This window comes from Seriola dumerili, unplaced genomic scaffold (assembly GCF_002260705.1).
Source record: "Seriola dumerili isolate Sdu_G_001 unplaced genomic scaffold, Sdu_1.0 BDQW01000149.1, whole genome shotgun sequence".
Lineage (NCBI taxonomy): Eukaryota > Metazoa > Chordata > Actinopteri > Carangiformes > Carangidae > Seriola > Seriola dumerili.
In genome coordinates this window covers 13,291,658-13,319,185 of record NW_019174404.1, presented here as the reverse complement: position 1 = coordinate 13,319,185, position 27,528 = coordinate 13,291,658, and the positions used below count along the sequence as shown (strand labels likewise).

General features: G+C 40.9%; 2 protein-coding genes across 2 annotated transcripts; one reads left to right on the top strand and one right to left on the bottom strand.

The window, feature by feature from the left end:
- Positions 1 to 13,565: 13,565 nt before the first annotated feature.
- arel1 (apoptosis resistant E3 ubiquitin protein ligase 1) lies at positions 13,566 to 24,454 on the bottom strand. Its single transcript, XM_022750692.1, has 22 exons — positions 24,413 to 24,454; positions 23,326 to 23,553; positions 22,674 to 22,842; positions 20,876 to 21,096; positions 20,204 to 20,275; positions 19,636 to 19,862; positions 19,198 to 19,435; positions 18,914 to 19,083; positions 18,525 to 18,705; positions 18,176 to 18,420; positions 17,998 to 18,075; positions 17,764 to 17,905; positions 17,532 to 17,653; positions 17,320 to 17,395; positions 17,045 to 17,154; positions 16,737 to 16,916; positions 16,265 to 16,390; positions 15,603 to 15,732; positions 15,436 to 15,494; positions 15,260 to 15,349; positions 14,994 to 15,169; positions 13,566 to 14,521 (listed from the first exon to the last, which is right to left on the bottom strand). Exons 2-22 carry the CDS (start codon positions 23,471 to 23,473, stop codon positions 14,419 to 14,421), a joined length of 3,063 nt encoding a protein of 1,020 aa, XP_022606413.1. The 5' UTR covers positions 23,474 to 23,553; positions 24,413 to 24,454; the 3' UTR covers positions 13,566 to 14,418.
- Positions 24,455 to 24,486: 32 nt separating this feature from the next.
- fcf1 (FCF1, rRNA-processing protein) lies at positions 24,487 to 27,104 on the top strand. The gene is made up of 8 exons (XM_022750733.1): positions 24,487 to 24,565; positions 25,174 to 25,238; positions 25,407 to 25,478; positions 25,564 to 25,712; positions 25,869 to 25,941; positions 26,047 to 26,134; positions 26,624 to 26,718; positions 26,848 to 27,104. Exons 1-8 carry the CDS (start codon positions 24,563 to 24,565, stop codon positions 26,894 to 26,896), a joined length of 594 nt encoding a protein of 197 aa, XP_022606454.1. The 5' UTR covers positions 24,487 to 24,562; the 3' UTR covers positions 26,897 to 27,104.
- The last annotated feature ends 424 nt before the right edge of the window (positions 27,105 to 27,528 follow it).

The following is a 27,528-nucleotide window of genomic DNA, read 5'->3' as shown; positions in this document are numbered from 1 at the left end:
TCTCTGGTGTCACACTGAAAACAAATTCACAGATTTTCAAGTTAAGGGACCACTTTTGGATCTATTTCTTCTCTTTATATCTAACTTTATTGAGCGCCGTGCAGATCTTATAAAAGTGGTTTTATTTTTGAAGCAGGACCTGTAAAATACTGTTCACACTTGTGCAGGAAGCGTTATATTCTACTGACTTAACTCCTTTAATTGCCTCTAGAGGGTCATTCCTTTTTCAAAGCAATTTTCCAACCAGGTATCAGCAAAACTATAATGTCAAATAATGAATAATGTTACATGTAAAGATTAGTATGATAAATGCTCTTTGCATTTGCCTTTAAATCGTAGTGTATTTACAACACTGAGCTGTAACTTTTGTGAAAAACCTCTTGTTTTCCTACAGGACCAAGATAATTATTTTAGGGTTTCTAGAACAAACAGCTGTGGTACAGAGACTGTGATGGTCTGACACTGAAAAACAGCATTTTTTATTTCACTCCAATGCAGCCCACTCAACAGCCTAAGTGCACGCACAATAAAGGAAACATTTAACAAATTGTCAGTTGTTTTGATATTACACTGCAGCCTGTTGAGTAATGCAGGTTAAGGTCTGTTTACCTTTACTGCTGGGAATGGATGATGCATAAAGCCCATTTGGTGGTTGACTCACTGATGACACGTGCCTTCCAGCCGCACAACAATTTGGTGTGTTGTGGTGTGTGGTTTGGGCCAAACCACTTGCTAGCAGTGTTTTCAAGCAGTGTTTTTCTTCCCATATGTAGCACTCATGTAATGCTCATGTTTGATGGCTGCTGAACGGGCCTCATGCTTGGCTAGCTCTGAGCAGAGAATCATGTGCTCTCCTCAGCAACAGTTAGGTGAATGAAAAATCTTCTTCACTGCTCCCAATTAACAGTGAAGGTCGAGTGCCAGAAAGTTATGATGCGATTTAACCCCCCGCATGAGGTCAATTTGACCTGAATAGCTTCCTATTAAGCATGATAAATTTGTTATTTTTCAATCCATTAAACCTTTTCCCCATAGTCCATTTAGTCAGAACAAACCATTGGCCTGCCATAACCTACGTCCTGTTTACCGCGAGCAAGCTTCAAGGGAAAAGGGGATGACACAACAATTAGCCGAGATGACTTCAAAGTGTTTTCTGCCACAGGCTTTCGCTAATTATCAGTCACTAGTGTTGGGTGGGAATCCCTCCAGCGCAAAGGTCAATAGGGTAACATCAACAGCAGCATATAACAAAGACTAAACTTCAGTCCAGCCGGTGCGCCAGCCATCAATGAAACCTTGTTACGGCCATGGGATCCATGGTACAGGGATTGAGGGGAAGAATAGGAGCGTGAGGTTCAGGGAGGAAGCCTCTCTGACTGCGCTGACCTGTCTGCAAGAGCCCCTCGGGCAGACAGACACCAAGGCCTCCGACAGATGTTTGGGAAAACTGCCCCATTCATCATGGCACTTTTGTGGAATCTCTTTGAACTGCTTTTTTATTTTGTGTCAAAGTTGCCTGAACCACAGAAATTCAGAGTAGATAGATAGATAGATAGATAGATAGATAGATAGATAGATAGATAGATAGAATATTTTGGATATATTAATGTCATTTCCATGTCTTCTAAGTAGGCCTTAGTTCCTGTATGTCTCCTGTCACTGCCCAGCTCGTAAATCACACCCCTGAGGGAGCTGTTGGGCTAGTCGTGTTTTTATGCAACACTGCCTACAAGCCCACACTACATCCCTGCTTCCTCCAGTGTTCTCATACACACACCCATCCACACACACAAACACACAAGCATAAATTGGCGTGTTCACAATGAAGTGTGAAGTCATGGCATGGTTGCAGGGTCTCAATCAGCCCATGTGGAACTGCCCTTTTTCCTCCCACTCTCTCATGCTGCAGCAGTGGGGTTCAAATCACCCAAGGCAAAGATGACAACGACAAAACTATAAATAAAAAAAAATAGACACTTGCAGAGCCAATAAAACTACTCTCCCCATCAGATCGCAAAATTAATTTCTGTAACAATAAAACACGGAGGAAAAAACTGCAGAATTTATTCTGTGGACTGTCTTTTGTTAACGTTCCAGTTCACTCTAATGTAAAAGTATTCATATGACTCTTCCCAAGCCTGCTGGTACAGCTGAGTTTTATACTCGAGCACTCCGTAGGGAGCAGGAAGAGAGGCCCCGTGCGTCCAGAGCCCCGTCTCCTGAGCAGCACTAAGCACTCAGCAGGCTTCAAGGGCGAATGTTCATTAGGGAGCCAAGTTTTAATAAGCCCGCAGACAGACATGCTGCTACACAGCCTCAAGTGCCAGAAGAGGTGAATTTACTTATCTTGCTGATCCTCATGACTTTACATGGCATCATGAGCAACGTATCTACATACATGACCCAACATTCACCTACTGCACACCATTTACCATCAGGTCAGGAAGTAGAGTTTAGTATGTGAAATAGTTTAGATACTTCACTAGTGCAATTGGAGTTAGAATAGATAGAAGTGCATTGAGACTGAAGGGCCAAGTAATGTTTATTTAAACCTTTATTTATCAAGTGAAAATTGACTATGTGCAGTAAGTGCTTCACATTCACACCAGGTCTGTGTAATTACTGCCTACATTAGGGCAGAGTGTCTTGCCCAAGGGCATGTAAGAAAGTGAAATGTGTGTGTAATTCACCTGCCTTAAATTATTTCCCAGCAGGTCATGGCGTGTAAATCAGTAAGTCATGGGTTTTATATTTTCCCATCGGTGGTAAGACAAGTAGTATCAGATACTGAAGCAAAGGTGGCAAAACCGCAATTTAAAAATACTCCACCACAAGTAAAAGTCCTGCTGTCAAAGTTAGAAAAAGTACAAGAGTATTATCAGCAAAATATACTTAGAGTCTAAAATACTCATTATGCAGCAGAATGACCCAATGAATGAAAAAATACATCATATCTTATAAACTGGCCATAGGTTTGTGTATGGTATGTTAAATCATTAAAATAAATTAAAAAAAATATTTTGGGAAATTACCTTATTAACTTACTTGAGAAGAATTAGATAAAAAAAATCGATACCAGTCTTGTCTGTCTGGTAAATACAAGGCTATTGCTAGCTTGAGCATAAAGACAGAAAGCAGGTGGAAACAGCTAGCTTGACACTGTCTGAAAGTAACAATATCCACTTTCCATCACTTCTAAACCTGACAAAGTAACAAGTCTATTTCATCTTTACAAAGACCAAAGTTTCAAAATGGCCAGTTGTTAGTTTTATGAGTGGGGTGGGGATGTTATATGCTGGACATATTCTTAGCCCAACTGTCAGAGCTAGCTTTCCTCACTGTTTCCAGTCGTAATGCTAAGCTAAGCTGCTGACAACAGCTTTATATTTAATTGGCAGATAGATATGAAAATGTTATACTGTTTCTTAATGGCATAGTTCGGGAATTTTGACGTGGGGTAGTGTGAGGTAGCCATATATAGTGGGTACATTACCTACAGCAGATTATGATGAGCGCGATCCCAGTTAGGAAAGCCGACCGGGGCACTGGTAGAGCGTCAGAGCTATGTGTTGCTGTGCATGGGGTCACGAGAAAAGAAAAAAACGTGTTTTAGGCACTTTTAAACCGAAACAATCCAATGTCCGTTTAAATGTACGCTTCATCAAGAATATTTTCAGCGGTTTATCTTCCCTTGAAAACAGCACTTCCCTTTGGCTCTACATTTTTTTTTCAACTGCTGAACTTCAAACGCCACATCCGCAGGTCACCTGAGTGAATCAGAAAGCGGAGTAGCACACGGCGCTCCGTAGGTGCGATTTCGCGTAGTAATACGGTAGTTTAGCGGTTTAAAATATGTAGTGCCACGTCAAAAAAACGGAACTATCCCTTTTAAACGTTGAATTCATATGCTAATCTGCAAAATAACTTGTAGCTATAGCTGTCAAGTAAATGTAGTTGAGCAAGAAGTACAATATGATAAATGTAGTGAAGTATAGGTATTATAAAATAGAAATACTCAAGTAAAGTACAGTACTACAGTAAATCTGCATAGTTACAATTTACTGCTGTTTCTCATTTATTCATACCAGATCTGCAACTGTATCATATCTATCAACCTACAACCACAACAGCCTTTTTATTTAAACAAATTATACTCTACAATCCAAAGATAAGAACAGGGTTTCCACAGTGGGAGCTTTGATTTGTTTTCTATGACAAATGTTAAGATTCAAGACACCAGTAATATATAATGTAATGACAAATGAAAACACAAGAGCATATCAAGGGTGTACTTTATCACTCTGTCATTATGGAGTGAATTGAGTATGATAACTGATCCACTGTTATTTCTGCAATGTCAAAGTGCTCTCCTTGCAGAATGAGTACCCAGCCTCCTTTCTTCATGGACATCTTGGCCCAGTCCAGACTAGTGTTTATCTAAGGAAGAGGTAAATTACTAAATGAATAAAAACAGGATGACAACTGAGTAGAAAAATACATGATGATGGACATGACAATTATCGAGAGCTGTTAACAAAACAATAAGGTCATAAAATTGTCCTTCAACTGTTTCTACTTTACTGTGCTAGCCACAAGATAAGATAACCCAGATGAATCGATCACAGAGCTTGTATATTAAAACTTGCATGACAGTCCTTGATATGAGTTCATCCTGTGTGGGATGTTTAGATACGTTTCAGAGCAAATTTTGGCTTAAATTCTTGAACATTTTGTTCTGCACCAGGTTTTGTGTTTGGGGATTGTCAAAGGCTGCAGGGGGATTTCACAATGGGCAAATGGAGAATGGAATGGAAGGGTGTAGTGTTCACAAACAACCCAGTCTCTGTTTGTTGTTTGTAGATTGATCCAGAGTATTTTAAACCTCCCTCTGAAAATAAATAGATTCTGTGGCATTCTAACAAAACAACAAAGAAAGATGCAGCCAGTGATATTACCCACAAAAGGCCTGGCGGATATTAGAGGCTGTGATGGTCAAACTCATGTTGGTCCTACTACTACTGTTTTCCACCACCTTATTGTTTTCCTCTCACCAGTTGATAGTATCTGAAGAGGAGTTTGGCAATCGCTGGTTGTGATTGCTTGCAGAGGGATCAACCATCTGTCCACCATTTAGCATAAAGAATGATTCTGTGTTTGCAGCGAGTAGTCAGATCTACTTATTAGATCACTGCGTCATCCCTTATGATGATGGATAGTGTCGTGTAGGGTCACTCTTTTATCAAAAATTTTACTCAGTGTGTGTCTGAGGCCAAGCCACATCTGGAGGCAACCTGGGAGCTGTTAATCACAAACCTAAACAGAAAATAGCTCAATCTCCTTGTCGCAAACACCCAGGAACTCCCTTAGTTGCATAACAGTCTTTATTATGTCATTTTCGTACTTAGCAAAAGACAGAAAATGGACGGTTTTCATATGTATATATTTATGAGGTAATAAATACAGGGTGTCTGTGAAATGTGACTGAAAACTTAAGTGTTATATTGTATTTACTTGGACGTGTATTTCCATGCAAAACCTCTTCGGAGAGGTCTTTCTGGGCAAATTCTTTGCTGATGTAATGTTTATTTTGCCACAAAAATCTTGCTGTTGCATTCTCTAATGACTGTAACAAGATCACAAATTTATTCAGTGGATGGAAAATATCTCAACCGCAGTCCACGGACAATGTTGGATATCTGACGAAATTTGTATGTCCTTGTGGAGCCGTTGGCCGGTTATACAAAGGGCTTTTAGAAGATGACGGTGGTCTGGAATGGACGGCTTCAAAAGTTAGGGGATTCCATCGAGTCTGTGAAATATGTTGCCTAATTGGCAGGAGTGAAGCTGAGGAAAGAAACAAAGAGCGGGGGGGTGCAACATCTTGACAGCCAATCCCATTGATTATCATGACAGTGTAATGGCAGAAGATACAATGAATATTGTGTTGTATTGTTTTTGTGTGCTTCACAGGATTTCACAGCCTGGACAGAATCACCGTTGGGCCTTGTTCCCTGTTCTTCAGCTTTGTCCAAACGAAACAAACAAATCAGAAGCACGTCAATGTGCCTCACCTCTGTCCATCAGCCCAGAGCAGGAATATGTTTTCTTATTTTTATTTTTTTATTTAACTGACCTCAGGCAGACATTTCACTGCAAAAAGCCCTTTCCCTTTGGAGTCTGTTGAATTATGTTCTGTTCATTTTACTTTGATGTGTCTGTTGAAAACTGTAAAGCATAAATACATCCTTTGTTTTGTCAACATCACATGACTCTTTGAGTTGCTGCTCAAAAAGACCCCGGGGAAACACAAATGACTCTTTTCCTTTTGAAATTACTGTGAGTAAACAAATGCATGAAGTAGTCATGTGTTCAGAAAATAAGCAGGAGCAAAGAACTCATATGCTTTAATGTTGTTGAAAATATTATATAATATTTACATGTTTCTGCCTGATACTCTTGGTGCAGCAGCGTGGTGACCCTCAGTGGGGATTCCTCTACAGAGCCTCCTTTCAACCAGTCACCATAAAAGAAAAAATATACAGGCAGATCCTCACATAGCTCACACCCAGAGCAAAGCAAACACTCTCTGCCATGTCTGTGGCCTCTCTCATGTCCTCACTTGTCTCTGGTCTTTAATGTCCTCCCCAGAGTCTCCTGGATGGTATCCTCATCATCCCATTGGGTGGCTGACACCCTCAAACAGGAAGGGACTCCTGCCATGACCCACAATGCTAACAGAGAAAGCAGAGAGGAGCCAGGAGTGGGTTACATCATATCCTCTTTGAGCTGACTTGGACCTGGAACCTGATAATAACTTTATGAGCAGGGAGGCCGGCAGTTTTCCTTTAACTGGAGACAAGATTTGTGAGAAATGTCATGTTTTGTAGCTTATTTCCCATGATTACATACACTGAATCTGAAACTTTTACATGCAGCAATGACTGTCAAGAGGAGTCATGTGAAACTGCTATCCATGAGAACATAGCTGAAATGAATTCAGGTTGAAAACACGCAATCTCTTTTTCAAAGGGTTTAGGCGGCTGGCTGCCATTATCTAAACTAGGAGCTGGGCACGTTTTAGAAGCAGCAGCTGATAGGATGCAGTCAATCTTTCTATTGGTCCGAACAAAGCCTCACCCTGTTCCTCTTTCTCTCTCACCAGGGGGGGGAGGTCCCTACTGTGCTGACCATCTCTATTCGGGATGACTTGGCTGGGATTGCCGTGACGGACAGGAACACGCTTCCGCTCAATCAGAAGCTTCCAGCAGGTGTGCTGTACCTCTGTTCTCTTTCATGCTCATCTCTAGCTCACTGGCTCCTGGCAGTTCGCCTTGAGTGGATTTAACAGTTTGTAGTATGGAGTTAGGTGCCAGCCTAGACTTTTCACACATCGTCATCCCTGAGTCAAGCCAAACGCGTGCGGATGCAGAAATCTTTGTCTTATTTCTAACATCCTGTCTTTGATGCTCCTGTCAAACTGTTTTGCTCTCCATAGATTTGACTGAACAGCACCGAGGTGAAGGTGATGTGTGGCTCTGGACTATAAACACTGTAATCTGGCCATTGCTGATGTGTACACAAAAAGAGATGGCACATGTGCTGGCCAGATGTGGCTACTATTGTTGTGGTCGCGTGGTTGTGGTCAGTGCAGCCCATTTAAAACCTCATCCCCTAACCGGAGAAAGTAGGAATGAATAAGTTCCGCTGTGAGCTGACAAACTCTATGATGACTTTTAGCTCAAAAGATGACTAAAAGCTTTAGAACTTCCACATTGTTGTGGCGCAGCCCAAACCACAGACCAACACGGTGTTTCATTCACAAATACTGAGCCTTAGCTTATATGATGTGGTCCTCTGGTTTCTTTCTGTGATGATACGGATCACCATCTCTCCTTCAAAGCACAAGATCTTTGCTAAGTATTCTCAATTTACAAATTAGGTGCGCATCAACACAGGGCACTGCCACAAACAAAGCATCCTGGCTCAGTCCATGAGGATGTATGGCCAAATATGGCCTCTCTGTTGAGCAGGATTTACTTGGAGACAGGGTCTGGACGGGTGAGGAGTTACAGTACGCAGGATCAAACCAGTGGCCTGGAGCTCTTTACTGGCTGTGGTTGGAAAGAAGACCGATGCCAGGCTCATTACTGCCCAGTGCCAACCATATTTTGGCACATTTCAAGACACTCTGGGTGGCAAGAATCCCATCAGGTCTTGTTTATTTTTCTCTTCTGTATAACTGTGGGAGTCAGAATTAATGACAGTGATTTTTGATGCTGACCCTCTGACCGTAAGCCAGAGCTATTCAGCTTTTCATCTCATTGGAAGAATGTGTTATGAACCACCCAGTTCTTCTCCATGGATCAGCAACTCTATGAAGCATTTTACATGTACAGTTAAAAGGGCAGTTTGACATGGTGAAGTTTATAAGCAGAGAGACAGAAACAAAGACTAAGAGGCTGTAGCTATGCTAGCAGCTCTATGAGGCTGAACAGCAGTGTTTTTTAAATGCTAATGTCAGCATGACAACAACATTTTCATATTTAGCATGTATAATTTTTACCTTGTTCACAAATGTTAGCATGTTAACATGCTAACGATAAACAGCACAAAATACAGCTGAGACTGATGGGGATATCATCATTCATAAACCAAAGTATTGTTATGAAATTAAAATTTTGACTCAAGCATCACTAATGTTATTACAATTCATCCTGAGGGGATCATGAATGTCTGTACCAAATTTTATGGCATCCATACAATAGTTATCAAGACACAAAACCTCACGGTTGCACTAGAGGAAAAGTCAGGGAAATGCTTGATCCTCTGGAAACCATGAATGTCTGTTTCCATCTATTACATGATGACATATGTCAGAGGATCAGTGAAAAAGCTGACCTGCTGGTGCCAGTACAGTAAAAGCTGCAGGGTCACCAAAGTAATCAGGGTTCATCCTCTTGGCACCATGAACGTCTGTACAGAATTTCATGGCATTCCATCCAACAGCTGTCAAGATATTTCTCTAAAAACCAAAAATGTCAACCTCATTTTGTTCCCAGAGGAAAAGTCAGGGATTCACCTAAGTCATGCACGATTCTGAGGGCCATGAATGTCTGTACAATATTTCATAGCAATCTATGAAATAGTCGTTTAGATATTTCAGTCTGGACTGAACTTGGCCCACCATCTAAATGGCTGAAAACATTTCGTCTCCACTGACTGTTTGCTACACTTTTGCTGACAGGATGAATGATTCACAGTCCATTCATACCTGCTACAGTGACACACTGACAATAAGAGTGGAGTGGCAAGGGGGTGTTTGTCAAACAGTTGGACAGTCTTCTACATTAGAGGCCCTGTCTTTATAGAGGAAATATAAGGACTGAAATGTTTCCCGACACACCGAATATAATACAGCTGCACATCCCAGCAGGACAACTAACCCCATGAATCAATACCTTCTCTCCAACATCATATATAACATAGACAACCATCAGCTGGGGGACACTTAATCTCCATGCTAGCAGTTTTTCAAGACCACTCATGGCTGTAAGCTTCTGCTTGTGTCTGACCTCAGTACGCATGGAGGTTTATATCATTTTCAAAACAAAACATGTGTTGGAGGTCCTGTTTCTGCGAGAGGAACATATTTTAATGAGGCCTTTTCATGTATGTGTGGCCACTCGTACATATTATTCAGCGTGGACTCGCTGTATCCCAGCTCAGGTGTTGAGAGCCAGGTCTCAGCACTTAAATCACAAAGGATTGATAGGAGCAACAGAGAATCTGTGAAATATCAAGAGATGGAGGGAAAAATCTCTTTAATCAGCAGCAGTATCCCATCCATACATTCCTTTGCTGCACTTTGTTGCCAGACCATTGTCATCACTGTGATGTGTATTTCTCACAGCCGTTTTCCCCATAATCCTCAACAACATCAATCGCAGAACCACACTGTCACCAGTCATAAAAAGAGCCAATTAAGACCCTGATAGTGCAAGTATAGAAGAGACAGCTGAGGCAGAAACTCCCTCCAAAAAGCCAAAGAGTCAAAGTCATTTTAGTGGTCAACCACTGTGGAGAGAGGGAGAGAACTCTCCTTTCATACTCTGCTCATTCTGGAGAAGGACTTTGGATGCTCACACACAGAGACCTGATGTTAGCCAGAGTTTGGACCGAGGCCTGAGGATAACATGAAGTCAGTACACTACACAGTGAAGAGTAAACTTCCTGGGGAGAACTTCAGTCCAGGCCTGCTGCTGCAGCGATGCTCTCCTCTGTCCTTCAACAACCCTGATTAAGATTGGCCTCTAAATCGGCCCAGTCATCACAGATGATGAATACCTGCAGCCAATCCAGTTGGCAGGTAATCAGCGGCGTCCAATCAGGTAATGAGGACCTGCATGTTGGAATGGGAAGCAGACAACCCCACGGCTGTCTAGCAGGAAGGAGGGAGAAAGCGGTCATGTTCTAAAGATACTTAAAGGCGTGCCACATTTGTGTTCTCTGTCCTGTGAAGATCAATGTCTGTGGACAATTATCTTTGATCAGAGAAACTGATGGACATCTCCTCAGAGGCAGGGTGTCTGACTCAGAGATGGGAAATGAGGCACTGCATTTTCGATCATGTAAATTCTTTGGTTGACGAGAACCACCCATAAATTGACTCCCCGAGGAACTTGGCAACCCCGAACTCCAAAACCAAGCTGCAGTCAGGTCTGGAGATGTTTATGGAATAGTACATGGAAAATTTGTCAGAGAAACATGTTTTCCCAGGGAATTAGTATCATCAGATGAATTTACAAAAATGTACAGTGTTGTTGCTGAGTGATCTCCCACAGGTTCTCTTGGGAAGAAGAACCATTCCAACATGGTACATTACTCTTGGTGAGCGCCAGAGGATGACTTTCTGATTTGTGGTCCCTCTTTAGCAAGCATTCCTGGGGGAAATTCGAGAGAGACCATTATGCAAATCCGCAGGTGCATGCCAAGACCAAATAACTGAACTCCTGCCTCCAAGTACTTCAAGATGCCTTTCTGCCTGCTCCTGATAGTGTTCAGACCACAGCGTGAGGAGAGACGCCAGGAACATGTGGGTGTAGTGTGGAGGTCCATGGGGCCTGCGTGTCCACGGCCTTCAAGCAAAGCAATTAAAAATGAATTTTTACTTGTCGAGCCCATTATGAGACGGTCCCACTGAGGAAGCAAACAATCAGAAGTGCAGGAGAGTGCACCTCTCACATCTTGTGCTGATAATGCTGTCAGCTATGCCACCATCCCCACATCGTGAAAGGAAAGGGAGCGCTTGTTTTCCATTTCACTTTCAGCAGTTAGGTATTATCACATTCCATAAACAGAGGCGCTCTCAAAAGACTGATTTCATTAGGCCTTCAGCTGACATGGAACCAGCAGGTTTGAATGAACTTTGTTTATTTTCATGTGTTTCATGAGGTATGTGTTGTATGTGTGTGGGGAAATGAGAAATGTCTGTAATGGGAGGGGGGGATTCAATCTGGCCTGCTCTCTGTGTTGAAAACTTCAAGTGTGGAGGGTCAGCTGAAGACAGGAAAGCCCCTCATCATTTACTGCTGCTGTCCTGTGCCGGGGGATGACAGCAAGAGGAGGCACATAGCCTCTACTCGTGTCACATGTAGAGACACTGCCCCCTTGTGTCCAAAATATGAACTCTGCTGGCCGATGACAGATGACAGATGACAATTCAGGCTTTTGTTTAGCCTTCACTGCAACAAACACCACGCTAAGGAACTCAACATGAGCTATTAAGAGGTAGCATTCCCAAACTTTTTCCCCAAACAGAGAAGTTTTTATGCCAAATATGGGAACAAATTTTGATAGAAAACTTTTATGTATACATTTATGTATCTGTATTAAGAAGATAGAAGTGCTAGAGACTGGAGTGTTACATTCTCTCCAATTCTTTACCTCAAGTTGAGGCAATAACAATGTCCTGATCTACATTATGTTGAGTACACCCATGGGCTCCTCTCCAGGTACATAACAATTTTCAGACACAAGTTTAAGAACTACTTGCCCTGTAAGGTCAGCTCCACAAGCCATCTCCAAGTCCAACATTCAGCGCTGGAAGGGTCTGTAATCATTTTGATCCACACTGCCAAACACAATCCAAATATGATGCACAAAAAGTGAGATAAGAATCCCGTCCATCATTTTTTTTTTAATTCCATTAAACAAAGGACCTGCAGTGCAGAGAATCTCAAACATTCATCAACATGGGCTTGCCATTAAAAAAAAAAAAAAATAAAGGAAAAACGTACCCCAGCTTCAAAGTCATAGGCAAATATTTCACAATATCTACATTTCTAAAAGTCACACTCGGACAAACTAACCCAGAGACCATCCAAACATAAAACAGTAGTAGGTGCTCATGAAAAGACAAGAACATAAAACTACAGGACAGACCTCCTTCATATTTGTTTATAATGGTCATGTCATCTAATGGAACTAACACATGTAATGCTTCGACTACCTTTACTTCATATATATATATGATATCAGCCATTGGTATTGGTGCTTAATGAAACATTTTCATAAGCATTTCACTGTTCTCCTCAGCAACATCAAGTCAACATTGCACAACCCAAACACACACAAATCCACAAACCCTCTGACAAAACCTCTTAACACTGTTAAAGGCCAGCTAAAGCTCAAGCAAATACTAATCAAATCCCACTGTATTGGCTCTGTTGAGTCAACGCAATTAAGTCTTTGCCGTTCAACAAGTTAAATCTCTTAGTGGCCGAGTCAAACTTTTACTGCCGGCTGTGAGAATGATGTGAGGAATGGAGCCGCATTCAGAGTGCTCTGTGTAGAAACATGAACACATTCAAATCAAAATGCTATTGAGAGGAATTATCAGAAACATTTTCTTTTTGCTTCTTAGTCTAAACAAGGAATTTCCTAAATGCTCTACAAACAGTCTGACTGGCAGCACACACTATTACAAAATGGCTAATGAACATGTAAACTCTGGGACAGCTAAACAATTATGAACAGGAAAAAAAACCTAAGAAAACAATTCTGTTGGCTCAGAATATAGACGATGCTTACACCATTAAAAATAAATAGTTTTACAATAACATAATGAAAAACAAACAGGGAATATTCCAAAAAGATATAATGCTTTTGTGTACTGAGGATGTGGGATATTATGGCTAAAGGTTGGACAGTCACGGGTTGGAAGGAGGCAACTATGAACGAACTGTGTGTGTATGCTTTGCCCTACATGCGCATGAACACATATACACCTGTGTCAGAGGATGCATAGGTGGCATAGGAGATTCTGAGGTAAACCCATAAAAGGCTGTGAAGGAGAAAGTAAAAAAAACACAAAGCATATATAACAAAATGTTTGTTATATATGGACTCTCCCCAACATCCAACCAACACACACATCCACAATGAATTCTGTGGGGGGGGGGGGTAGAAATGTCGCAATAACTTTTACCTATTATTGTCAACTATGTTTCTCTCACCTACGCACCTCTCTGGATACAATCAGAGGCAAAGGGCATGAATAAGGCAGGTTATAAAACAACAAAATCATTTACCGCTCCAGATAAACAGCTTCAACAGTATGGGTCAACACAAATATTTTTTCAAGACACAATAAGTTAAAAACATGTACAAACAATAGAAATTACTTGGCTTCTTTTTAAAACCCATTCATCTCTACCAGAAAACAAAAAAGCTTATAGAAATTATATAAACTCTCAACCCATCAAAACGTGCAACAATAAAGAAATCCCCTCTCATTGAACATCAAATCAAAAAGTAACAAGATGAAAAGGTATGTATACACACTAGTATGTACAAGTATTGAAATAAAAGAGTGATATTAGATATTTACATACAAACATCAGTCCCTGATCGATTAAGGCCAAAGTGCTGTAGATGCATGTCACCCACATCACATGTAGGCTGCTGTTGCACTTAAGTGTTCCTCAGTTTGCAAATTGCAAAATAAGCGATTATACAGTAATACTCAAGGCCTTTGCTCTAGCATCCTGTGTCTTTCAAACATATAAAACTTAGCAAACTTTTAGCTTTAAGAAATAAAATTAGCCCAAACCTCACCTTTTCCAGCAGTCCGTAGTCTCCTTTTTTTTCTTCTTTTTTTTCTTTTTTTCTTTTTTTTTTTTTACAAAAACGAGATATTTTATTATATATACAGTAGTACTATAGTTCATATGATCAAGTCCTGATTCCAATTCAGCCTTCTCAACTTCCTGTAATGCCCTCTCATCCTGAGAGAGAGTACTTATAGGGAGTCTGGGCCCAACTGTTAAATGCAGATGAATGCAAGGAACTGGTGCGCTGAAGAGGCCGGTGCTGGTCTCCTCTTGTGCGAGTGGAACCACAGTGTCAGTGATGGAGCAGTTAGAGCATGCCGAAGCCTTCACTGCCCTCACTGATGGCCAGCTTCAGCATCTTGTGCAGCTCCTCATAGGAGTCGTAGGTAGGGAGGCACAGCTGGTTAAAACTGCACAGAGAAGAGGAACACGAAGAGTCAGCTGATGTATAAATTCTGATTAAGTATCAATGTAACTTTTACATATAATGCTACGTGTGATCAAACATAATATTCTATATTTTTCTTATTGCTAACAAATAAAATGAAAAGACCAAAACCAACAATCACTTTATTGTAAGTATTTCCTAGCATAATGTAGCATATTCATCTGTGCCACAGAGCTCCATTGTTGTACAAAAACTATTAAACAAACATGAGTGACCCACACTGTTGCACTGGGTGACAAATTCCTTCATTACGCACGCACGCACGCACGCACGCACGCAGCTTGCTGCTGCTGCTAAAGTCAAAAAGTGAGATGTGAGACAGACTAACACACTGTTGGTTTTGGCCATTTCATGGGATATGGAGCCAGTAAGAAACATGTAGAACAACACCAGCCTTGTCTTTTAAATATATCTGCCTGTGTTTTCCTACTCACCAGGTGTGTGCAGTGGGCAAGGTGCTGTGTGTGGGGGCGGCAATGATCTGGAAGGAGGGGCAAAGAGTGTTGAATCCCCCAGGTGGAAGCTGAGAGGAGCCTGTGGTGAACTGCAGCAGACGCGCCAGCTCCTCCTGGGTGAAGCTGGACACCACAGCCCAGAACCACTTCATCACCTGTAGCAACAGAAAATCAACATGCTCAGACATTTTCATCACTGTTCTGCTGTTAGGAGAAAAGGAAGACAGAGATTTTCCATGACATACTTTCTCTCTGAAGTGCCATGATCCTCCGACAATCACGGCGTGAGCCTTGAAGTCCTGCACATTTATATCACCGGTGCCACACATCAACAGCTGAAGAGATTAGAAGGAAAAAATTATAATTACCCAGTCATGTTGTAAAAGAGCAAAAGGATTTTTATTATAAACATCACACATACCTCCAACTCATTCTCATCAAATATGGCTAGCAGGTTTTCTGGAACCAGTTCGTTCAAACCTGCAATTGATCAGGAAATTACACTAATTACACGCACATTACCGGAGACGTCAAATTAGAGGAATTGGCAAAAAAAATTGCAGCCTGCAGCTGTGCTAGTTCCCTTACCTTTCAGGAAGTGTTCCACCTCATCTCTCACCTGGCTGGCCAGTCTGTACTGTGCCAGCAGGTTGAGATAATGCATCTTGTTTTCATTGGTGACAGCGATCTGAGCTCCCCCTGATATCAGCTCTACCACCTGCAAGAGAACATGTGTCAGATATATGTCTGAAATAAATAAAAAACAGTAAAACCACAAATGACAAAACAAGATTAAAATTCTGTCATTGTGCGGCTCTCAAAAACGGTCAGTAAAGGTAAGATGGTAGAGATGGGATTAGAATATATACTGTAGTTCAGACACTTTCTTGAATGTGTGTTTGGCTGTCACACACTTGTCAGCCTCATTATAAATATTTAATCAATTTAAAAGCTAAAAAGTGTGTATCTAATTAAAAGGAGGGGGTTGGAGTCAGCTTGTGAGGTTGTGTCAGGATGGGGAGTTACACAGCCAGTTATTATGTGGAATCTTATAACTGAACAACAAAAACAAAGTTTGAAAAGGTTTAAAAACTTAATGTAAACTCACCACTCCCTCTCTTTAAGAAAAAAAACCAAACTGCCTGCCAAACAAGCAATATGGTTTCTTTTGTTTGGTTTATTGCTCCTATCTCCTGTGAAATTACATCAGGGATAAAAGAGGAGGTTCCTTTCCAAAAGTGTTGCCTCACCTTCTCCAGCTGTCCTGACTTGCTGTACTTCTCCTCGGCAAACACCAGGTCCATTTCACTCACGTCATTGTTTAGGATGAAGCAGACTTTAGTTTTGTAGAACTCCTGGTCGTCAGTCTCAAAGTACTGCGTGTGGAAAATAACCCCCCCCCAAAAAAAAAACGCAAGAAAATGACGTTTTCAAATAAACATGACATTTCATGTTGTCGGTGGAAGGATAAAAAAACAAAACGATTGGGTCTCGTTTAATCTTCAGCTTTGAAATCTTAGGAAGTTGGATAAACAGCAAAACACACTGGCTAGTTCTCCATGAAATAAATAATGCCAGGAAACAAATCAGGTTTCCTGGCTTTGCTAGGAATTTTAAAGTGATGAGACAGACCAGCTGACACCAGAAGTTAAACAATGAAAACATGACCTTCCAACGTCCAAGGAATGAGTCTTCTCTGTGGGAATGTATTTTGTTCCATACCTTGTAGTTCATCCTTAGGCCAATGATCTGTGCCAAGAAGGAACGTGTAAAGCGAGCTCGGACCAGCTGTTTGTAGGCCCCACCCAGGGCAGACTCATACAGGCACTTCCCTACCACACGGCCCGCAAACTCGTACATCTTCAGACGCAGGTGGGGCGGCCTGTCAGCATTTGGGTGCACCTGCAAAATAGATGTTAATTCTTTTATTTCGCATGTCACGTATGTAGTTTAAGAGGAGACAAAAATACATAAGTTCTTTTAAAGGTGGTTTAACAAAAAAAAAAAAAAAAAAAAAAAAAAAAACTTACAAGACCCTGGTTGTTGTCGCTGAAGCGCGTGAACAGCTGGTTGGAAGTGTCAAAGAGGGTCTTGCAAATCAGCTCAAACCACTCCCTGCGAGGCCCGCCCCAGTCCAAAGCTGCCGAAAAAATGTGAAAAGTGTTAGCAGTGTGGTCACCTTAATGAATTACTGTGTCTGTGACTTTCATCAGGATGTAATCTTAAGACCTTACTGGTCTGAAATTGTTGCTGCAACAGCAAAAATGTGTAAAATTCTCAATACACAAGCTGATGTTTTGTTTACCTTCCTCATCCTGAAACACAACCTCAAAGTTCTTACTCCAGTCTGACACTGAGAAGTTCCTTGTAGCCTTCAGGGACTGAGCAGCAACAAGAAGGAAAAATAAATGAGAGTTAAATTTATCACTGGGGTCACAAGAGTGTTACGATTACATGACTATTTTCATTGTGCACATATTATGAAACAGCTTCGTAATACAGTAAAGAAGCACTCACTGAATCGAGAATGGAGTGTCGAGTGATTTTTAGGCAGGTCTTGGTGCGAGGTCTCTTGGAGTGGATGTGTCTGAGTTCACGCTGAAAGAAGTTCACCTTGTCTTGGAACGTTTCAGAGCCACCTGTTGATAATACCATCATGTTACTGCTACACAGCGACCTACACTGTCTCCACAAAAGATGGTATTTGTGAAGTGCGGCTCGAGGCAAAATTAATCACACTGAAACAAACCAATGTTCTTGTGCAGGAAGCGAATGAAGGTGGCAGCCATGATGTTCCTGTCTTTGCAGCTGAGCTCCACAGGAGGCTGTATCCCATCATCCACCACTAGAGTTAGATACTTGTGAATCGGATCAGGACCATAATAGGTAAACTGAGAAGAAAGCAGAGGAATTACAGCGAGCCTGTACAAACCAAATAAGAGAGGCCGGTTCTCCAGAGTTTTCTGACATCTGCTCTGCTTACCTTTGTTCCTGGACATACTCGAAAGGTGAAAAGGCGCCACGGAATTATTTTCAGGTAGAACTCCTTCACGGATAGTTGCTGTTGGACATAAAGTCTCTCATTTACTTATATAGACAAAACCAAGAGTTGAAGAAAAATCATACCAATCAAATGCAACCATTAAAATCTGACCACTTACCTTTGGCGATATGTAACAGTAGACCTTTTTTGGTTTCTTGACCTTCTCAGGTTGTCCCTCCACAGGAGAGTCATGCTCATCCTCCTCTTCTCCCATAGAGGGCCTCCGCTGGGGAGCCAGCAAAGAGGAGGCTGGTAACTGCCACGACGAACTGCTGTAGTTCCCACTGCTGTACAGGTATGCCTCAAAGTAGATACTTATGCCTGGAGTGGACACATTCTTCTCCACACAGGCTTTCTCATTCTCTGTAATACGCAATGCGAGTATGAGTATTAGGCTTTGAAAACCCAGGATGACTTTATTCTATAGTAGTGTATTTTTTTCCTCAGCATGAGGAAAGGCTGCTCACCACTGAGAACAATTATGTCAAATTCCCCGTTGCTGAGCGGCTGGTCCTTGTAGGAGATGCGGGCCCTGAAACAGCCTGTTTTCCTCAGGGTCAGTCTCAGCAGAACCTGGCACTGCTGTTTATTGAGTGAAACTGACTTACTGTAGTACTCCTCCAAACTGTCATCATCCACTGTGCCCAGCTGGAAGAACAGGAAAACTAAAATGAATCCCAGCTCAGAATGTTGGGAATTACTTGTAAGAACCTGTTCTGCTGTAAAGCTAGTGACTGTGCAATTGGGAACAGAAGGTTGAAAACAAAGGCTGGCTTTCATTTTTACAGTCATAATCAAGAAATAAATCTCCAAATTACAGTTTAATGGATAATAGAAAAGGGGTTTGTTCCCATACAGAGTGCACATGGACGCTGTAGTTGGCTTCATCTGTGAGAGATGTGGAGTTGCTGGTGGGGTTTCCATACTCATCCCTGGGTTCAATCTGCAAAGTGTGCTGCTGGCCATTTATTAGCACCAGGGTGGAGAAATGGTAGGCTATCTTGGTTTTGGATGGGACAACTGTACCTGGAGTGAACAAAAGAACAGAAAAATATACAATCAGGAATACAAACTTGTCATATTGTTAAATTACACAAAGCAAAATACAGGTTGGCTCTTAAACCTATAGCGTAGTCATACCTGGCTGGAATATCTTATAATAAGGGCTGTAGGCTACATTGAGGCCGCCCAGCTTGACAGCAACCTCATAGCGTCCAGCCTTGCGCACTGTGAAGGCTACTTTGACTACATTGGACTCTGGTTCTTGCAGAACCTCCTGTGTAACAGGGATGTCCAGAGCCAATTCGATGTGGGTGATGTTGACCCTCAGTCCCACAGGTCGATGGGCCGGGAAAGGTTGGCCATTCTTATAGAACAGCTGAGCAGACAGACATATAAAGGGAGTTAGATTTAATACAGAAGACACACAAGTCAATTTTACATTTCTGAACATAATGCTGCAAACAAAATATTCTTGACACTGCTGCATGAATCAGACACTTGTAAGAAAGTCAATGAGACTAAAAACAAGATGTGCAGAACATCTTTAGCTTCGACACATTAGGAATTAATTATCACCTGGACTCTGAAGCTCATAGTCTGCCCAACTTCCTGCGGTTCCTTCCAGTCCCATGACACCTTGCAGGAGCGTGGGTCCAGGTAGTTGCCCCGGACATAGTCGTAGATGCTGCGGTCACCGCGTCGACCTGGATCCTCATTCTGCAGGAAGCTGACAACCCTCGCTGCAAGCTCACAGAGGAACTTGATGGTAAAGACGAACGCTATGATGGAAACAGTAATTCCACCTGCCACAAGAAGGGAATAAATGCAAGAGACAATTTGTTAAAAGTTAGAATGTGTTTGCAATAAATGCAAGCTATTTTTATATGGTTGTAAATATGGTGGTAAATGAGTGGATGCTTTATTATTTGAGAAAGTATTTAACCAGAGCAACGATTAACATTTGACAAAGGACCAAATTTTGAGAAGTCCTCAGGCTATAAAAGAATAAAAGACATTTGTAAAACCTGTGGTACCAGGTCACAGCTGAAGTATGTGCCTGAGGGAAGAGAGAGTGTGAGCCACGTAGCAGAAATTCCAGGACAGGCCATATCAGCCCAACCCAAACAGCGAACACTGGACTCACCAATCACGTAAAACATGAGGTCCCTTATCAAGAAGCACAGTGCCACAGTACAGCCAAATATGAGCGCTCCCGCTGAAAAGACAAATGGATATTGTACCGATGAATTATTAAAATGAAAACAATAGACACTTCCTGCTCTGGGCAAGCAGGTTAAATTTTGATGGTTGCACTTCCTTCTCTTTTTAAGACGTTGTGTCATGGTTATACAACCACTGGACCACTATAGTTTACGTGGGTTTTCTGCCAAATGAAGCAACATTAAATGTCAAGAAATGGCGTGATTTAAGTGGCCAGTTTTGAGTGGAAGGTAATACCACACCCTGGGCAACAATACCAGTGTAACAAGGGTTATGGCTCTGCATAAGGAATGCTATAATGTAACAACGTTCAGAGAGAAGAGGACAGAAAAACAAATAGATGTTGAACTGTACAATTTGTTGAATCGTACAAACAGATGAAGCAACATTGAACTTCTCCTTTAGGCTTTTGAGTCACATTCAAACGATCTACGACGTCTGCAGTAATAACATTTGTGAAAACACTTGGCAACAGTCCGGCCATCTTATGTTTATGTCTTATATCTAAATGCCTCTCTATGCACTTCAGCTGTAGCAAGCAACCCCAAACTAAAACCAGTCTGAGTCAGAAAATGATTGGAGATCGGAGTCTCACCAATTGACCACTTCTCATTCAGACGCCTCTCAGCAAGGCTGTGCACCAGCCGGATCTCGTAGTCCTGGTCTCGACTCCCCCTAGAAGTCTGGAGGATCTTGATGCCTGTGGACAACTTAATGTAGTCTTCGTAGTAGTAGCCCCAGGCAGCTAAAGACAGCTGCAGTTGACTGTCAAAAAGGGACAGATCATCCAGATTCATGCAACCCAAGGTCTTCAGTCTGCAGTGGAAAACAAAAGTGAAAATAGATTAAGTAGATAATTGACAGGAATGGTAGCACTGCCTACAGTAGTACAGCCTTTAGAACACAACTCTGGCCTCACCACAAAGTGTTACCCAAAGTCTATTGATCAAGTCTGCTGACTTAACTCCAAACAACAGTGTATCCCACACACTAAACAAACACTATTTTTTTTTTAAACTCTGCACGAGAGTAACCTTGATCTTTTCAGCTAAACTCTTTAGTGAGATGGTGCGGCATGTTGCATCTGCTCTTACTAAAAGGCTAAAGCAGCAAGGCTTCATTACAGGGAAAGGTCAACAGGAGAAAATGCTTAGTGGAGAAATGGTTGTAACCATTAAAACCAAAACTTAATCTCCTATTGTAAATCTACTAGTGCAACATTGTGTCTTTGTTTAAACTAGGGATGTGCTTGTGCTATAACCGTTCATAGTTTGGTCATCATGGCCAAAATGATGGTAGAAAATAATATATAACTCTATAAAATAAAATCTGAAATAATAGAAAAATACACACTAAAAATAGATATTTTAAAATATGAATTAACAAGTGCGTTGCTGTGTCCGGTTTACATGTGTAATGGGGCTGATTATCTACCGTGTGTTTGAGGTCAATTATTATGATAATGATAGTAATCCAAACAAAACCATCATCCTCTTTTCATTTCTAATTTAACTATACAATTGCATCTTTCCAACATCCAACTCTTACTAACACTACTTTTCTGAGAAGCAATGAGAGGCTTATGTGAGTCTGCAGCTTAATCTTCCCCATTTACAGTTTATTTTTAGCAAGCAAATGAATGCAAAGATCATCTTTGGTTACTACACAGTTAGTGAACTGAAACTCAGCAATAATTATGTGAGTAATTTTATGTCCAGTGAATCAAAATCGGCAATGCAGACGGCGACAGTGTGACAGTCATGACCTTCACAAATGTGACATTGTGTCCCTTTAGAAATGTCGTACAATTTTCTTTAAAAACATGATACTATGTGTTTTTGAGAAACAATACTGACCTCTACAAACATTAAAACGCACTTTTCTCAAACATAGGCAGGACAAACAGACAGTGTTATGATAAAGTAGTAACTACCTATCATAGCAGGTTCTGACTGCATCAATAGAGAGCATCCAAACAAAACACACACACACACACACACACACACACACACACACACACACACACACACACACACACACACACACACAAACATCTGCATTGCTGCAGGGTCTCACAGTAACAGCCTCTAAAGAATACTTTTTACTGCAGTGACCCTCTGAAACACTGCAGCCTCCACAGCTCAGTGTCAGCAAACTCGGCTAACCATGATTGAAGCGGCAGCCCTCAAGTGGATATAAATAAACAGAGTCTTTGTTAACCAGCATAAAACATGACCATAACCACCTAACCAATTCAAGACATTAAAAAACATGCCAGGGACAATCTACATTTATGACATGCCAACAAGTAATTGTTTCTGAAAAAGGACGGCTGCTCACGACTGTTTGCCTGATTGGTGTAAATGCTGAAGTTAAGACCTTTCATTGCTTACGTATGGTAATAGTGCTCCAGGTTCTGAGAGCAAAGCCACTCCTGGAAGGCAAAGTCTCGCAGCAGCTGGATGTGGGCCTCTGCAATTTCCCTCCAGCGCTGCTGTTCCTTCACCACCTCTTCCAGGCGACTCAGTACACTCAGACTCAGTTCCTCCAGTGTCTGTACATCTGGATGACACATGAACAGCAAATAAAAATCCCCATGCAAATACTGACCAGAAAATCAGCATAACTAATGCCATAGCACAAGCTTAAATACTAATTAAAGTCTATTACAATGAGTATCTAAGTCTGTGCTGATTGTGCATACATGCCAGTTGCATCTCATAAGCCTGAACTTTTGTGTTTCAAAACCAAAAAATTGACCAGGGTCAAAGCAATAAGCAATACATTCTCACTACATTAAACATAGCTCAAATTAATTTAAACATGACATTATCTCTGATATTTCTGCAGAAACTAGGATGGGTGCTGGAGAAAGTATTCTCTCCAAGAAACTGTTTAATTTTCATCCAACATAAGCTGTCATGCAGAAGTTTCCTTGTGTATATTACAGAAGCTACATCTGCTTACTTCACCCTGGATAAAACCATCAACCAAACTTCTGTGCTGTATTGGTAATGTAATATGAAACAATTGTAACCCACTGACCTTCAAATAAGTGCCTGTATTGAGAGAGGCTATGTCCTTGGAGCCATTCCTGAATCTGACTCTCTTTTCCTTTCTTCCAGCGTACCTCCCAGAAGAATATCCACGACACTGAGCAGAAGAGGAAGGTCAGGAAGAAGCGGCGGTCCATCAGACCATCTTTCAGCCTTCACTCAGACCTCTTCGTGCTCAAAGGAAAAGTGTCATGTAACAGGAAGCTAGTCAAGTTTCCTACAATAATAGAAGACAAAACTGCTTAGGTTCAAAACTGCTAGACCAAAAAAAATACACAACAAAAAACTTTGGCTTTCAAGAGATGGATTCTAACGAGGGGCACTAGTCAAACATGAGAAATGATTGAGCCTAGTAGCTTCAACTGTAAACTGCTCTGCCAAGAAAGCATAAATATTTAAGTGTCACCCTGGAGAAGTGTTGGCTGATGGGAGAAAAACATTACTCCACAGCACTGAAATATGCATGAGCAACTTGGCTAAACAATAGTCACAAAACTCTCACCAGCCTCTGTTTAACTATCAAAGAAACCAGGTCAATTTAAGAGTTACTACACTCTAAATCCCATCCACCGACAAGTCCAGATGATGGTGATGGCTCTGAGGATGAGGAGCTGTCTAGACGTGCTAGCTCAGGTGTCAAAACGTTTCCAAATGTCATCCGCTGCCACTGTCATTAACAAACAGAAAGCTACATCGCCTCTTCAAACAGCTTCGGTAAAGTTCACTGGACAGTGCCTTGAATGGCGTTTCAAAAATGCAATATCATCAATTCTCGCCTGTCTATTGACACCTGGGGCGCTAGGTAAAGCTAGCAGCTAATGCTAACATATTTTAGCATCGTTAGCATGACAAACGGCTACAGCAGCCTTAGTTGACTGGCGAACGATGCTAGCGGCTAGCCAAGTTAGCCAACAATGTCAGCGTAATTTCAGAAAGCTCGTTTCCAACCCGTGGCGGTTATCAAGATGCACATCACAAGACCTTCACAAGAATCCGCTTGCAATAGCACAGCTACACAAAGCAAAACTGTAAATGCAAAAATGTCCTTCATTTTTGCTTTTAAAAACAGCATCTACCTTCGTCCGTTAGACATTAGCTTCGCAGTCCGGAAAATGCGCAGAAAAGGTGTCGATTTTTGATTACGTCACCAGAAATTGCATCGATACACGAGGGGAAGGGGAGCAAGTTTCACTCAGCTACTGAGATCTGTTTCTCAAATTTAAAGCATGGTAAGTAATCTAAAACTGTATGACATCTACTCCACGGCTGTCTTGATAGCTGGTGTCTCTTAAAATATGACATTTAGTATATTAATAAGGCATTGAATTTTTTTTTCCAGGGAAGCCACTGAGCTAAGTTACCTAGCCTAGCCTAACGTTAAGTAAGCTATACCTACACATACAGCGCTACCTACGATGACTATTCATCTAAATATATAGTTTATATCAGTCTAAGGAGCTTGGTCTGAACATAATCATAAACACAATTGGCAGTTGGTTTCCAAAAGGCTGCGATCGTGAATATAGCCTGAGTTTTGATTTAACCTCTTGCTGTGTAACTAACGAGTTCAGTGTTTGTTTCAGTAAATGTCAATATCGTTTCAGTTGAACGGCTTCACTCGATCATATTATAGTCAACCTTTGTTTTCCTGTATGTTCAGCTGTGGGACAGTCGTTGATATTCAATAAAGACCCCGTGCCAGCATTGTATTGATAGGTGGACTCTCCCTCTAACCGTCCACTAACACAGTTACAATCATTTCTTCTCCAACTTTCAAACAATATAGTATAAACTGTTGTTTGTGATTTATGTTCTAAACATTTTTTTTTCAATGTAGGCAAAGCAGAAAACAAAGAAGTTTGCTGCAATGAAGAGAATGATTAATCTGAAAGATCATAGAATGTGAGTTTTGGTTTGTTTTAATAATTATTCTCTGTTGTCAACCCAAATCACCCCTGGTTTAACCAGCTCCTCCATCACTATGAAGTTTATTAATCCAGCAGAACATGCAATTGCTGGTGAAATGTGGAAGATGTATTCAAGCCTTATAAGTTCTTGTTTGTTTTGTAGAAAAGAGAAAGACCGAGCTAAAGCAAAAGAGAAAAAGAAGAAAGACCCCTCGGAGCTTAAGGAGAGAGAAGTGTAAGTCGGTCACACAAAAGCTTGAATTGGATGATAACTTCTGGTTGATGGCTCTTAATTTGACTTCTTTTAACTCTGTATGCAGGACAAAGTACCCATCATGCCTGTTCTTCCAGTACAACACTCAGCTCGGTCCACCATACCACATTCTTGTCGACACCAATTTCATCAACTTCTCTATCAAGGCCAAACTGGACATTGTTCAATCTATGATGGATTGTCTGTATGCCAAATGTAAGTACTGTTGTCCAGGGGGAATTAATATGAGGATGAGCATCTTTTTTTTTTTTTTTTTTTTTTTTTACAATATTAATCATATATTATAATGATTCAGCAAAAATAGTTCTAAAATGGTCATTCATTTTTTTTCTGAAATCTCATCCTATCCAGGTATCCCATATATCACAGACTGTGTGATGGCTGAGATTGAGAAGCTTGGAATGAAGTACAGAGTTGCGCTCAGGTACAAAGATGTGTGGTATAAAATGGCACTGGGCAGATGAACCTATTGAATTCATTCATAAATTATTTTTATCATTACATTTTTTGCTTGTTTTTGTTATTGCAGGATAGCCAAAGATCCAAGGTTTGAGCGCCTGCCGTGCACACACAAGGGAACATATGCCGATGACTGTTTAGTCCAACGGGTAACACAGGTAATATACTTTAATGTACAGTTTTAGTCATACATACATACATGTCATGGAATGTCAGTATTCACTGAATGATGAGCTCCACAATATGAGTAAGAGCATGTATGTTTGTTGTGCAAAATAACAGCAGCAGAACCTACTGACACTTATCCCAGCAGTTAAACAGTCATTTAGGATGTTGTATTAGTGACGTCAGACACACCAATGATACATTAGGGTATCATTATCCTGCCCAAGGACACTTGCATAAGGACACTTTGAGCTTGGAATCAAACCAGTGACCTGATTAGTGTGCACACATTTGACAAAAGACTGGATTTGATAATGTCAGTTAAACTGCCATGGAAGTGTGCCAGTGGTGCTTGCTACTAGTGACAGAACACCCATCTGAAACCAGCTGCTGGTGGCGTAGTCACATTACATATGTTATGTCACACTGTGTAGTTTTGGTACTGAAGGGCAGCTATAACTCGCATAAAAATATTTCTACAGCACAAGTGTTACATCCTGGCAACTGTGGACAGAGATCTTAAGAGAAGAGTCAGGAAGATCCCTGGCGTACCCATCATGTACATCTCAAACCACAGGTATACCACGAATATTATATCACCTTTTTGTTTGTGTGCTTTTTTTTTGTGCAAAATGCAAAACTTTGTTCTGGAGTCAGTACCAGCTTCATTAAAACACACTTTTTTTCCCTCTATTTTTAAATACAGGTATAATATTGAACGGATGCCTGATGACTATGGTGCTCCAAGATTTTAATATTTTTACAGCTGAGCTGCACCTGTAAATGGACTGAAGTTTCCTGTTTAATATTATTTTCCTTTTATGCATATTGAAAATGTTATGTTTTGAAGTTTGATTTGGTGAGGATGGGATGGGGTGTGTTTGATGGAACTGAAAACTACTTAAAGTGTTGTTTTTCTTATAAAATATTTTGTTTCAAGAATAAATGAACTGTTGCAGTGCATGTTCTCCTCAGTCTTCAGTTTTTTTTTTCCAACACTCAAAATATGTTTTCTATATGAGCAGAGATACTAATTTATTATGAGATAGATAAAGAATTTTGAGTTCATATTTTACACTGTTGTTTCCCTTTATCCTATTTGAAGTTTGACTGTAACTACAATGGAAATGTGTTTTATTGCTTGTTTTTTTCCCTACAGTTTAGCCCATTGAAATGTATAATAGAAAATATGGAAGAACTCAATGTAAATATAACACTAGTATAGCTTGACAGATTAATCATTAGTTAAGTGGAATGTGACATTACCATGTTGGAATTTAAACTGATGTTAAAAACAATGTTTTTTTTCATTCTTTGGCATCCAATATAAATAAACAACATTGTCTCTTTTCAATAGCTAAAGTTTTCATTTGAATGTATTTCATTC

What these genes read in the sequence shown, in the direction of transcription:
- arel1 (XM_022750692.1), bottom strand. Translation starts at nt 23,473, where the DNA reads ATGGACCGCCGCTTCTTCCTGACCTTCCTCTTCTGCTCAGTGTCGTGG. An exon ending in CTGGAGCACTATTACCATAC is followed by an intron (nt 21,097 to 22,673) that starts GTAAGCAATGAA and finishes TTTCCACTGCAG; the next exon opens with ACTGAAGACCTTGGGTTGCA. An exon ending in GAGTATGTCCAGGAACAAAG is followed by an intron (nt 17,906 to 17,997) that starts GTAAGCAGAGCA and finishes CTTTCTTCTCAG; the next exon opens with TTTACCTATTATGGTCCTGA.
- fcf1 (XM_022750733.1), top strand. An exon ending in GGATTGTCTGTATGCCAAAT is followed by an intron (nt 25,713 to 25,868) that starts GTAAGTACTGTT and finishes CATCCTATCCAG; the next exon opens with GTATCCCATATATCACAGAC. An exon ending in TAGTCCAACGGGTAACACAG is followed by an intron (nt 26,135 to 26,623) that starts GTAATATACTTT and finishes ATATTTCTACAG; the next exon opens with CACAAGTGTTACATCCTGGC.